The sequence below is a fragment of the Notolepis coatsorum genome (assembly GCF_963971535.1).
Source record: "Notolepis coatsorum genome assembly, chromosome: 3".
In the NCBI taxonomy this organism is placed as follows: domain Eukaryota; kingdom Metazoa; phylum Chordata; class Actinopteri; order Aulopiformes; family Paralepididae; genus Notolepis; species Notolepis coatsorum.
This window is the reverse complement of record NC_140167.1, coordinates 196,515,280-196,527,192: the sequence shown is the minus strand read 5'-3', so window position 1 is coordinate 196,527,192 and position 11,913 is coordinate 196,515,280. Positions and strand designations below refer to the sequence as shown.

At 43.7% G+C, this 11,913-nt stretch overlaps 1 protein-coding gene across 1 annotated transcript in view; it reads left to right on the top strand.

Moving 5' to 3' along the window:
• Window positions 1-9,592, top strand: part of slain1a (SLAIN motif family, member 1a) — a gene marked incomplete at both ends in the record, with an annotated part of 21,910 nt that extends 12,318 nt beyond the window's left edge. Inside the window, 5 exons of the mRNA XM_084309851.1 lie at window positions 1,965-2,114; window positions 5,333-5,677; window positions 6,193-6,378; window positions 8,280-8,616; window positions 9,517-9,592. Of these exons, the coding sequence (XP_084165977.1) occupies window positions 1,965-2,114; window positions 5,333-5,677; window positions 6,193-6,378; window positions 8,280-8,616; window positions 9,517-9,592 (1,094 nt within the window). The remainder of the gene's footprint in view (window positions 1-1,964; window positions 2,115-5,332; window positions 5,678-6,192; window positions 6,379-8,279; window positions 8,617-9,516) is intronic.
• Window positions 9,593-11,913: the final 2,321 nt, after the last annotated feature.

Sequence of the window (11,913 nt, the reverse complement as noted above, 5' to 3'; positions counted from 1 at the left end):
ATCGATTCCTGTTCTAAACGATTCTCGGTTCCGATTCTTTGAGGTGCAGGTCAAAACAGGTAACAGCTTATTTCGCAGTTTTTTTTTTTTTTTTTTTTTGAAAAATCTTAAAAAAATGTGGTTGCTGTACTGTAACTAGGGTATTAATTAACAAAGTATTTTTTTAAGAATCTAAATTAAGAATCAAAATGCAAATATGTTACTTCCGGAACCGGAAGTTAGGAACCGGTTCCTATTAGAACCGGTTTTCGGTGCCCAACCCTAGTTAATACCTGCATCAAAAGAGCTGCCGGGCTCGGCTAATGTCAGTAGAGAGAGGAGTAGAGCTTGCACGTTTTTTTTTCTCTCTCGACCTGACGAAGTTTTAACCTTGCATGGCAGGCGGCTTGACGGTCACGTTATACACTTGTGCCTGAATCACGGTGGTTCGGACCAATCCGCGTCCTTTGAGGAACTATCGGCAGCCTTAGAGATCCAATCGTCTGCCAAGTGTATTCAGTTTCAAAGGACAACTTCCCAGATGGTTCTGTGTTACAGACCATCTGGCGGGTCAGGTTAATGAAGTTCCAAAGAGGATCAAAACGTCTAATAAAGGTGTGTGCATGGAGTTTGGAATATTCAACTTGTCAAACACATTGCTCTATGATGTTCAACCCATATATATTAGATATGACCTTTTTCTTTATCTCCTATCCTACATTTACACCCTACATTTACACCCTAATATCAAGCCGGCTATGTCCCATTGATCATATTCACACGGAGGCCATTTTGCTCTTATGTTGTGCTCAGGTTGGGATTTCTTTCCAACCCCACAGGGTGGAAAGGAATCCCAACCTGAGCATTACAGAGGTCAGTAACACAGGTAAAAGGCCATCACAAAGCAAAGTGCTAACCACAACAGTATTACATTCAGATGTTATTAATATGATGTAAGACATTGTTGTAATAGAATATGATAAAAATCCCCAAATTAACATTTTGACCAAGGAAAAATGCAAATGAGCCGTCGCAACGTCCAACAGAACATATAATCACATACAGTATATGTTCACATGCATGAATATTATGTCACATCTATGTGTATTCTTTACATTTACAACTCACATTTATCAGCTTTTTTTCTTTTCATGACTATGTCACTATTGTCACGATACCAAAAGTTTGACTTCGATACCGATACCAGCCTAACCACGGCAAAAACCCAAAACATCAGGAAAAGTAACGGAATATAATATTAGAACAGAACATGGAACATTCTTTTTTTAAATTTCTTTTTTGGTCCACTTTTTCTCCCTATTTTCTATTTTTCTCCCATCCCAATTTCGTGTATCCAATTCTCCCCTCCCCTGTCTTGAACGTTGCTCAACTATGCCCCCCACTGGTCGGTTGTAGAGAGGATAGAAGCCTTGTATCACGTGTTCCCTCCGGCATACGAGGAGGCAGCCTGTCACATCTTTTCGCCTGCCAGCGCAGACTCTCATTGGCGAGGTGTAACGCATGGGAGGCTCACACTACCCTTGCCACTTCCTGTCTCTGCTGTGCAGGCGTCTCCCAACCGACCTGTAGGGGTCGCTGTCCACAACGTCCAATCCCCACCCATCGACTTCCACCCGCTAACTCTGCCAAATGAGCCAGTACGACGGCCGGCCCAAGCCGAAGGCAATGCTGAGACTGGGATTCGATACCGGAGTCTCTTGCATTGGTGACGAGCGCAATCTCCGCTACGCCACCCAGCCGCTAACATTATTATTTTTTTATTAAATGATTCTTAACGCTCACAGTGTGGAGTCCTGACTTTAGGCAAAATCACAAACAGACAATGTGAAAAACTTCTTTGGTGAGTGTTCAGCTGACTGCAGAGCCTGCACACTCTCTCACACACACACACACACGCACGCACGCACGCACGCACGCACGCACGCAGACGGTGCAGGTGAAGCCTCTGCTGTGTGTGTTCTCAGGTGGGGGTCGCAGGCACGCTGTCATCAGCCCCCAGTCTTCCATGGACAGTGAGCTGGGTGCATCGGAGGCGGACGACGACGCCATAAGTATGGGCTACAAACTGCAGGACATGACCGACGTCCAGGTCATGGCACGTCTTCAGGAGGAGAGTGAGTCACGTGTTATCTACCATAATAATAATAATAATAATAATAATAATAATAATAATAATAATAATAATAATAATAATAATAATAATAATAATAATAATAATTGTTGTGAAGGGCCAGATTAAAGCTGAGAATCTACGTTTATTGTTTTATATACCTTGTATATTATTTATATATACAAGTTATACCCCTTTAAGCCTGCGTTTGAATCCTAGTAATATTCACTTTCCTCATTGGATAACGCTCTCGGCGCCAGACGGCGCGCCCCTAAAGTCAGGTTCAAAGGCGAGCCTGGGCATGTTGGAGCATGCCTGGAGCCGGCGCATTGATTCGAGACGAGAACTGAGGTTTGGCACTAGAAAGCCACTTAAGTATATATATCGTGGCAGGTGCGAACAGCAGCAGTTCGGCGTTCGGTAAAACAGTGAAGTGCAAGCAGTTCGTCTAAACAGAGTGTTGTGAACCACGTGCGAAGTGAATAGTAAAAGTGTCAGAGTTAATGCAGTAACGTCAAGTTCGACTTAGCTTAATGTGAAGTAAAGAGTCGTTATTTAGTGTGAATCGTGCCAACAGCAGTACGTTCGTGTGTAGCATTACCCAGCAGTTCGTTCGTTGAGTAACTAGTGAAACCTTAGCCAGTGTGCGTGGACTAAATACATTGGTGCCAGTACACGAGGAGGGCCTAGTCGGAGAACCTACTGGACATGTGCATATTGGAACCCACGGCGGCGATTGCAGAACCAGTATTGGTTGGATTATAGTGATTGTGGAACGTACTACCTGGAGAAGAGCCTCGTTAATACCCACTGTCGTTTGGATTTAACCACCTTGAAGATTTACCTCGGGCTAGCTTCGTGGACCGAAGCTAGCTGGCTATCGTCATTGCTATCGGGCAATCGGATTACAGTTATTGCTTTGTTGCTGAGCCTTTGGATTACAAGGACTGGATCTATACGAGAACCCCTTCTTCTTCAATTACAGACTGAGTATCCGAACATTCTTCTTCCTCCAGAGCTTACATCTCTGGGAGGATAACCCCCCTGTCTCCAGCGGTACCAGCGTTTCCCCCTATATTGCCATCCTACGCCAGGCGGCGTTTAGTCTAGTACCCCATCGTAGGAATTATTCATTCCAACTGACGTTTGCTACTGACTGACTTATTCATATTCTTTGCCATACAAGCGCGACCTTAATTCCCATCTCTGTACAATTTGCTGCATAATAATAAATATTCTAAATGATATTTCTTTGTCACCGTGCCGTATTATTCTGAGTGTCTGCCATAATTAACTGTACTTTCTGGCAAGTAATAATAATGATAATTAGCAGTGGTTTAATCTATCACAATATTTAATACAGTCAGGGTTTTGTAACCCCTCAGTTACAATAATAATAATAATAATAATAATAATAATAATAATAATAATAATAATAATAATAATAATAATAATAATAATAATAATAATAATAATAATAATAATAAACTTTATTTGTATAGCACCTTTCATACAAAAATTGCAGCTCAAAGTGCTTCACAGCAGAAAAAAAAGACAAAATGAGCACATAAAGTGCAGACATATAAAATCACAGTTTTTCACATTAGGATCTAACATCCCAATGTTGGGCCACCTTGTTTATGGTTTAATAAAGGTGCTGTAAGTGGGCTTTTTTTGTTTGTTAAAATAAGTGGTCTACATGTTAAAATAACAGCTCTACACTCCGACAGCCGTCACTGCTATAGAGTGTCTGGTCAGTAACGCGGGCCTCCCGGTCCCTCCACTCTGCAGTAAACACAATTTCTGGTATCCTGTTCCCACTTTATCCAATCAGGAAAGAGAACTCCACACTGCAAAAATGGCCTGACAAAAATACGAATGTTTTAAGCAAATCTGTGCTTGAAACAAGTCAAATAAATCTACCAGTGCAGTAAGCAGATTTGGCTTGGGAAGATTTCTTGAAATAAGTTAAAATATCTAGGGTTCTCTCTCCTGATTGGATAAAGTGGGAACGGATACCAGAATGTATTTTCTGTTTACTGCAGAGCGGAGGGACTGGGGAGACCCATGTTACTGACCAGACACTATATATCACTATCAGTGATATCAGCCATCAGTGATGGCTGTCGGAATGTAGAGCTATTTAACACATTATCTTAACCAAAAAATACCACTTACAGCACCTTTAAATGTTGAGAGAGATGCACACGGAAGGGATTTCCTTGGCTGCGTCTCAATCTTTTAACTCGTTTCAAGTTCTTATTTTAGAGCTGAACTAATGACAGCGAGCAACATACAGCAAACATGAAATGATAAAACAAATACCTAACATACTGACGATTTGAAGATAGTGTGTGTGTGGGGGGGGGGGGATTATGCTGCTGGCTACATCCTGGCTGTGTGTAAGGCAGGAAAGGTCAACTTGATCTGATTGAATTGGATTGGCGTTGTGTCTCGTGATGTGTGTGTGGTTTCTTTATTGAGAAAAGCAACCCTGTGTCATTTGTTCTGTATGGGCCTGGACTATATGCTCAGCCACTGAATAATGAATGAGGTGCGTCTCTCCAGTGGGGGATACATAGAGTGTGTATGAGGCTCAGAGTCATCTTCCCAGACACAGAGAGGAGGGCTTCAGCCACAGCCCCTTTGTCCTCATTGTCCTCATCCAATGATTATTATTATTATTATTATTATTATGACAATTATTATATTTCAAAAGTATATGATGTAATTATGACTATTATTATAACAGTGGACAATAACAACTGGTGATCTAGATTCTGTACCACCAACGTCATAGAAAAGCTGGATGAAAAACATGACCTGCTATGGAAGACAAAATCCTAATTGAAAATAACATTTGATTGATTGCTGTACTGTATGGGTACTACCCTTCATTCATTTTCCATTGATGGGATGTTTTTAAATAAAGTGCGGCTGCAGGATTAATAACGTTAACGTTAGTTCGGCCAGAGAAACAAATATACTAATTAAAATGGTTGGACCTGCGAGATTTGTACTTTGTACTTTGTAGGTCTGCATTTTAAATGTAAGGAGTAAAAAGTATGTTTTTTTTTCTCTGAAATGTAATTGAGTAAAAGTACAAGTATACAAACCTAATAATACTCGAGTAAAGTGCAAATCCCCAAAAACAGTACTTAAGTATTGTAACTAAGTACAATCAATCAAGTACTTTACACCCCTGGTGGGTTCCCCCTTTAGGCCTCCGCCAGGACTACGCCTCTACCTCAGCCACCGCCAGCCGCCGGAGCTCCAGCTTCTCCCTGCACTCCCTGAGACGCAGCGAGATGGACCTGGAGGAGGAGGAGGAGGAGGAGGAGGAGGAGGACGATGAGGGGTACGACCACCTCCCTCCTCCCCAGCCTCGGATGTTCCGCACGGGCTCTATGCAGCGAGGCGGCCTGCCCCACTCTCACACCTTCTCCAGCATCAGAGACTGCAGACGCAGCCCGTCCACCCAGCAGTACTCGCTCGCTGGGCTCTCGCAGTACTCTGGGCCGTCCAGCTTGACCTCCGACACACACGCGGGATACAGGCACAGCACAGGTGAGCGCAGAATTCAACATGCACTACATGTTTGTCTTTACATAAGAGTTGCGGCCACAATGGTTCAGATTTCTCCAGTGCAATGGGATATTAAGGGGGCAATTCAGACTCGTGGTTGAAATGTTAATTTAATCATATGGGAATGTTTACATATATATGTTACATATGTGTAAAAGATGCAATTCAGGTTAAAGGAACACGCCAATGTTAGCCTAGCTTAGCACAATGAATGGAAACGGACATGACCGGTTAGCCTAGGCATTGTCCAACTAACACCTCTCCCCCGAAGGCTAACCGGTCATGTCCGCTTCCATTCATTGTGCTAAGCTAGGCTAACATGCAGCCAGATAGCTTTCTACTGAACGCATTCTCATACAGTTAGCACATTCAGGTTCAATGTCCGAATGACTGCAGAGGAAAATATCTACAACAGACAGAGGACTTGAAGCACATGTGTCGAGCGCTTGAATAATCGTCTGAATTGCCTGTTCTCGTTTGTTGATACACCGACATAGACAAGCTTCGGAGAAGCATGCCCAACCTGATCCGAGCTCCCAGCATGCCTAATGTTCCCAGTATCCCAAACCTGGCTTCCCCTGTCAACCCCTCGCACGGCCCCACCTCCCTGCCAATGATGTCCTCCCTACGCAACAGCCAGAGCTTCGACTCGTCCAATGGGCTTGCACGTCTCCAGTCCTCCAGTAAGGCCCGCCTTTTCAGACCTATGGATACACAAGTCCTGCACTTTCTTTTGGTTCTAAAATGTAGCCTGTTATACCATGTTTTCTTGAGGTATGCAAATTTCACTATAAGTGTGCATGTTTCACCTACAGCTAAAGAGCAACTCCTGTTTCTTGCATTGTGGTATTCAGAGGGTTATGTGGACTGAGAGTATAGTCTTAGGTTTCCAGGTGAAAATGGGATGCATGGTTTTGGTTCAATGTGACTGATTGTGAAATAAAATTTTGCATAAGTCTTGGTTAAAATCACCACAAAGCGGCGGCCGGGTAGTGCAGCGGACTAAGCGTCTGCCTACCACCACAGAGACAGTGGGATCGAATCCAGCTGTGGTGCTTCCGGGTTGCCTATAGCTTATTCCCAGCGGAAGAGTGCTGCCGAGTGCTTCCGCGTTTTCCCTGATTGGCTGCGACATGCCCCGCGGCAGCGCCGCAGAGCGGAGCGGCAGAGCTTGCGGCATTATGTAGCCGTAATCCCAGATGTTTTTCATTCTGCGCTTAGCTCAACTGGCAGCGCTGCCTTGCTGTGGATCCTGCGGTCTGTTGGTGACAAGTTCGAATCCCTTCATTTTTTATTTTTTATTTTTTAACATGCATTCTTTCGCCGGTTAAGTTTAGGCATGTTAACTTTAAGCATTGTTTCGGAGTTGGTTATGGTTAAGGTTAGGCATTGTTTCGGAGTTGGTTAAGGTTAGAACAGAAGGGTTAAGTTTAGGCGCTGTTAAGGAGCTGGTTAAGGTTAGAGTTTGTCTTAGAGAATGGCAATATTCTTTCGGAGTTGGTTATGGTTAAGGTTAAGGTTAGGCATGGTTAAGGTTAAGGTTAAGGTTAGGCATTGTTTCGGAGTTGGTTAAGGTTAGAAGGGTTAAGTTTAGGCGCTGTTAAGGAGCTGGTTAAGGTTAGAGTTTGTCTTAGAGAATGGCAATAGACAGCCTATTTCCGCGCTGCAGCGCGAGGCAATAGACAGCCTATTTCCGCGCTGCAGCTCTCTCGCGCTGCCGCGGTCACTTGGGCGTCATGGCCAATCAGAGAAAACGCGGAAGCACGCGACGCACTCTTCCGCTGGGAATAAGCTACACGCTTCCGGGTTGGGCGACTGTCCATACTAGCACAATTGGCGGTGTTAGCGGGTGGGAAACCCGGCGTGGGTGGGTCCTGGTCGTTGTAAACAGCGACTCCTACAGTTCGGTCGGGGCGCCTGCACAGCAATGGAAGGATCTAGGAGAGGTAGTGTGACCTTCCACACGTTACACTCTCCCAGTGAGAGTTCGCACTGCCAGGTGAAAAGAAGTGGTGGGCTGGGTACACATGTGTCGGAGGAAGCATGTGATAGTCTCCGCCCTCCCAGACCGACGGTAGGGTGTAGAGTGTGCAACGACCAGGAAGGGGATTGGGAATTGGCATAACGACTAACATTGGGAGGGGAGAAAAACGGAAAAAGAAGGGGGGGAAATATAATAAAAAAAAATTATTAAAAAATCACCACAAAGCAACTTAATTTTGCAACACATGGTGAGAGTGGTGTTACCATTTACATTTACATTTAGTAATTTATCCAAAGCGACTTACAAGTTCTGTACAGCAAGTCAGCAGGAAGGGTACAACTCTGGCAGCTAAGGGTAAGTAACATTGTTTGCCAAACAGTGTTGAACTTGAGTGATATAGATTTGAGTGCATATTAGCATAGTATGTAATAATATAGACAAGGTAGATTCCTTAGTAGCAGAGTGCATACTACTAAAAAAAAAATATATATATATATTTTAGATATTGATTGAAGAAGTCGGTTTTTAGTCAACGAAAATAAAAAAATAAAAACAGCAGGAAGTACATCATCCTTCTCACGCCATGTCCTGTGCTCTCAGTTCCCTCCCCAGGCCAGCTCCTCCAGCGGGTACAAAGTGTGGGGAACTTCCCCACCACACCTCGACACCCACTCAAAGCCACCGCTTACGTCAGCCCCACGGTCCAGCAAGGTCCCCCTTCCACCACCCTCTCCTCCTCCGTCAGCCTCCACTCCATCTCCAGCAACGGTGCGCTGATCCAGCCCCTCAAACACAACAGTACCTCCGTCCCCCAGCCCCTCAAAGCCACCGCCACCTCCCAGCTCACTGCCCCGCGCAGCTCCCTACCTCGCCCGGCTTCCTTTATAGGCTCTAGCGGGACTCCTCGTGCCAGCAAGATCGCACAGCCCGCGCGCAGGTAAGAGCCTATACGTGACTATATGCTGCATCTGTGCGCGGTAGAAAATAGTCATTGACCAACATGCTTTGCTCACAGCGGGTGTTGTTAGCTAATGGCTTTTGTATCATGATTTAATTTGTTTAATTCATTTTAGTCCTGACTAGGGAAGCACCGATATCATTACTGGTAAATTCTCTCTATCTGAGAATTTCCACGGTACTAAATTCTGATACCAAGAGATCAAAGAAAAGTGACCTGATTTGCTGCATTTTTAACACATCTCTCTAATAAAATTGTATTATATATCTCAATCATTTTTGTCCAATGACATAAACGAATGGTCTCAAAGTCTGTACTGTTGAGTAAAAGAAAAGAAAACTGATAGTTCAGTACTCTGATAGTTTAGTACTCTGATAGTTCAGTACTCTGATAGTTTCAAGTTCAAGTTTCTTTATTAGTTGTCATACAAAAATACAGAATACTTTTATATGAAATGCTTTTTTCTGTTATGCTCCTGAGAGTGTGCTAGATAAAAATAGATAAAGTATAAAATAGAAAGTCAAAAGTACGTAAACAAAGTGTAAACAAAAGTGTTCAATATACATATATACAATATACAATACAGAGTAGAAAAGATGTGTGAGTTACAATACAATACAGTATACAGTACAATGCAGAAATGAGATGAGGTACAACTTGTCTTAGGGTAAGGTGCAATGAGGTATGAATTGTAGTGCAAATCTCTTTACCAATAAATATAAAGTGTGTTAAAGTGTCTAAAGTGGGTGCTACAGTGAGTTGTTTATTTAAAGTGAGTGTGTACGTGATAGTCCTGACTCCTGGTCGCTAGGAGCTTCTCTTTGTGATGGAGTATCATTCTTTCACTAACCTCCCAACCTGCTTCTTTTAATCCTGCAGTTTATTGCCCCCCCCAAAGAGCCTGGCCGCCCTGAGCGCACTGAGGGACGGCAGCTGGAAGGACGGCTGCTACTGAACCAAGCCTGAGGCCCAGGTCAACAGCTGTACAGGGTAACTGAAGACTAACTGAAGATTATTGTGTCCCGGCCAGAGGGACCAGTCTTTGGACTGTGACCCAAGGAGTGAGTGACTGTTAAAACACTTTTAGTGTTTTAGTCACTGTCTTAGTGGACTAAGTAGAGACTTGAGAGAGAGCTGCGTGGGTCCAGCAGGCTGGATCTTTACCTTTACCACCTGCTGAAACACAGACTAACACATTTTAGAATTACTGTACCTGGCAATATGCTGAGAAACAATTATTTTATATGATATATGAACTGGTTCCTTCTTGGTATTCATTTTTGAGTTGGAGACGTGGATGATTTTATGCTTTCATTCAGTAGAAAGGTCAGGGGAGGGAAAACTACAGCTTATGCTTTCCTATAATATGAGTAATGCTTATAATGGTTTTCTATGACATTAATTTCGCCATGATTAATTTCAGTTACATTTGTGGTGTGAAAAATGAAGTTGAAACTGCAATTGAAAGCGTTGTTACATTTTGTGCCTGTTCTAAAAGTGGTGGGATTCACATCAATTGTATTTATTGTTTCTTTGGAACTTAGAGCACTTTTATCAGAATTGTCATTAACACCCCGCAATACAATATCTGCTTCTTTTGTTTCTTTAGTGAAGAATGACACTCAACCTAAAAGGTTAGCTCTAGGGAAAACCGTCTTTTTGGCTAGTTTCTTATCATTATTGTTTACATGACAGCTGTTTTTAACGTTCTTTGGAGAACATTATTACTGCAATGATATTGCACATGGCGCATCTGAAGCGTTTTATGGAACACAAGGAATTGAAGAGGAGGTGCATTTTTTAAATGAATAAAAAAGCTTTTCAAAAAGAAATATTTCCTGTCGCTCCATTTTTTTCTGGAATACAATTAATTTGTATTCAATGCATTGAAAAAGTAACTTACCAATATACTTTAATATTATGTCATTGACCTCAAACCCGCCCTATTTTCTTGATCCTGCAATCGCAAATGTTGCTTCCTATGCTTCCTACAGCCCCCTCAGCATCAACGGGGCACCGGTTGAGAGAGTGAACAGTTTTAAGTACCTTGGAGTCCACATATCTGAGGACTTGACATGGACCACACAAATTGACAGTGTTGTGAAGAAGGCACGGCAACGCCTCTACTTCCTCAGGCGCCTAAGGAAGTTCCAAGTCAGTCAGAAGATCCTTAAGAACTTCTACTCATGTACAATAGAGAGCATCCTGACTGGCAATATCACCTCCTGGTTTGGGAATAGCACCGGACAAGACCGTAGCAGACTACAGAGAGTGGCCCGTTCAGCCGAGCGCACAATTGGAGGGGGGCTTCCCACTCTCCAGAACATTTACAACAAGCGGTGCAGGGGTAAGGCTAAGATAATTATCAAGGACTCCAGCCACCCAAACAACTGCCTCTTTGAACTGCTGCGGTCAGGCAAGCTATACCGGAGTCTCATGGCAAGCACAGAAAGACTCAGAAGAAGCTTCTATCCCCAGGCCATCAGGTTGCTCAACGAACAATAACACTATGCAACAACCATCAAATGCACTCACAGCACACACATCCACACTGAGAGAAAACGGGGTTTATTCAATGTATGTGATGTATAGATTGGGGGGAGATGGTAGCATGTAACGGTGCCAGAGAGGTCGAAGTGCATGCTGACGGTGGAAGCAGGAGACGGTGGTTCAGTAGAGCAGGGTGATTGTGAGCACCACACTGAGCAGGGCCGAATGTTGACATTCCTTGTAAGAACACATTGATAAGAGCGAGTGTGGGCCCAGAGAGCAGGGCGGAGAGAGGTTCATCTTAATGAAACAGGAATGAAATGTTTTGAAATGTGTGAACGGTTATTAGCAGTTGTCATGACAGCGTTGCATGACAACCAGGAGAGGGGCGGGGGCCGTCGTTGCTATGACGAAGATCCTATAAAGCTGACAGTGTTTCCGGGTGTAAGCCAGACCAAGAGCGGCTAAGGGCAGACTACAATCTGACTAGGACTGAGAGACTCTCTCCTCTCATCACGGAGAGGGGGGGGGGAGGAGGAGGAATGACACATCATCATTAGCTTCGGCTAACGGGAGAAGGGTTCTGGCTACGACCAGGCCTGACCACCATTGGACTGAATAGCAGAAAGACGATAGACTGAACACACCGAAAGATCTTTAGAATAGATCTTACAAGGACAATACGAATTGGTTCCCATCTGATTATGAGGTCTCTGTTTATATCAATAAACAACGCTTTTCCTTGTAAGGTAGTACGTTGTCGAGTGTCGAATTCTTACGAAGGTG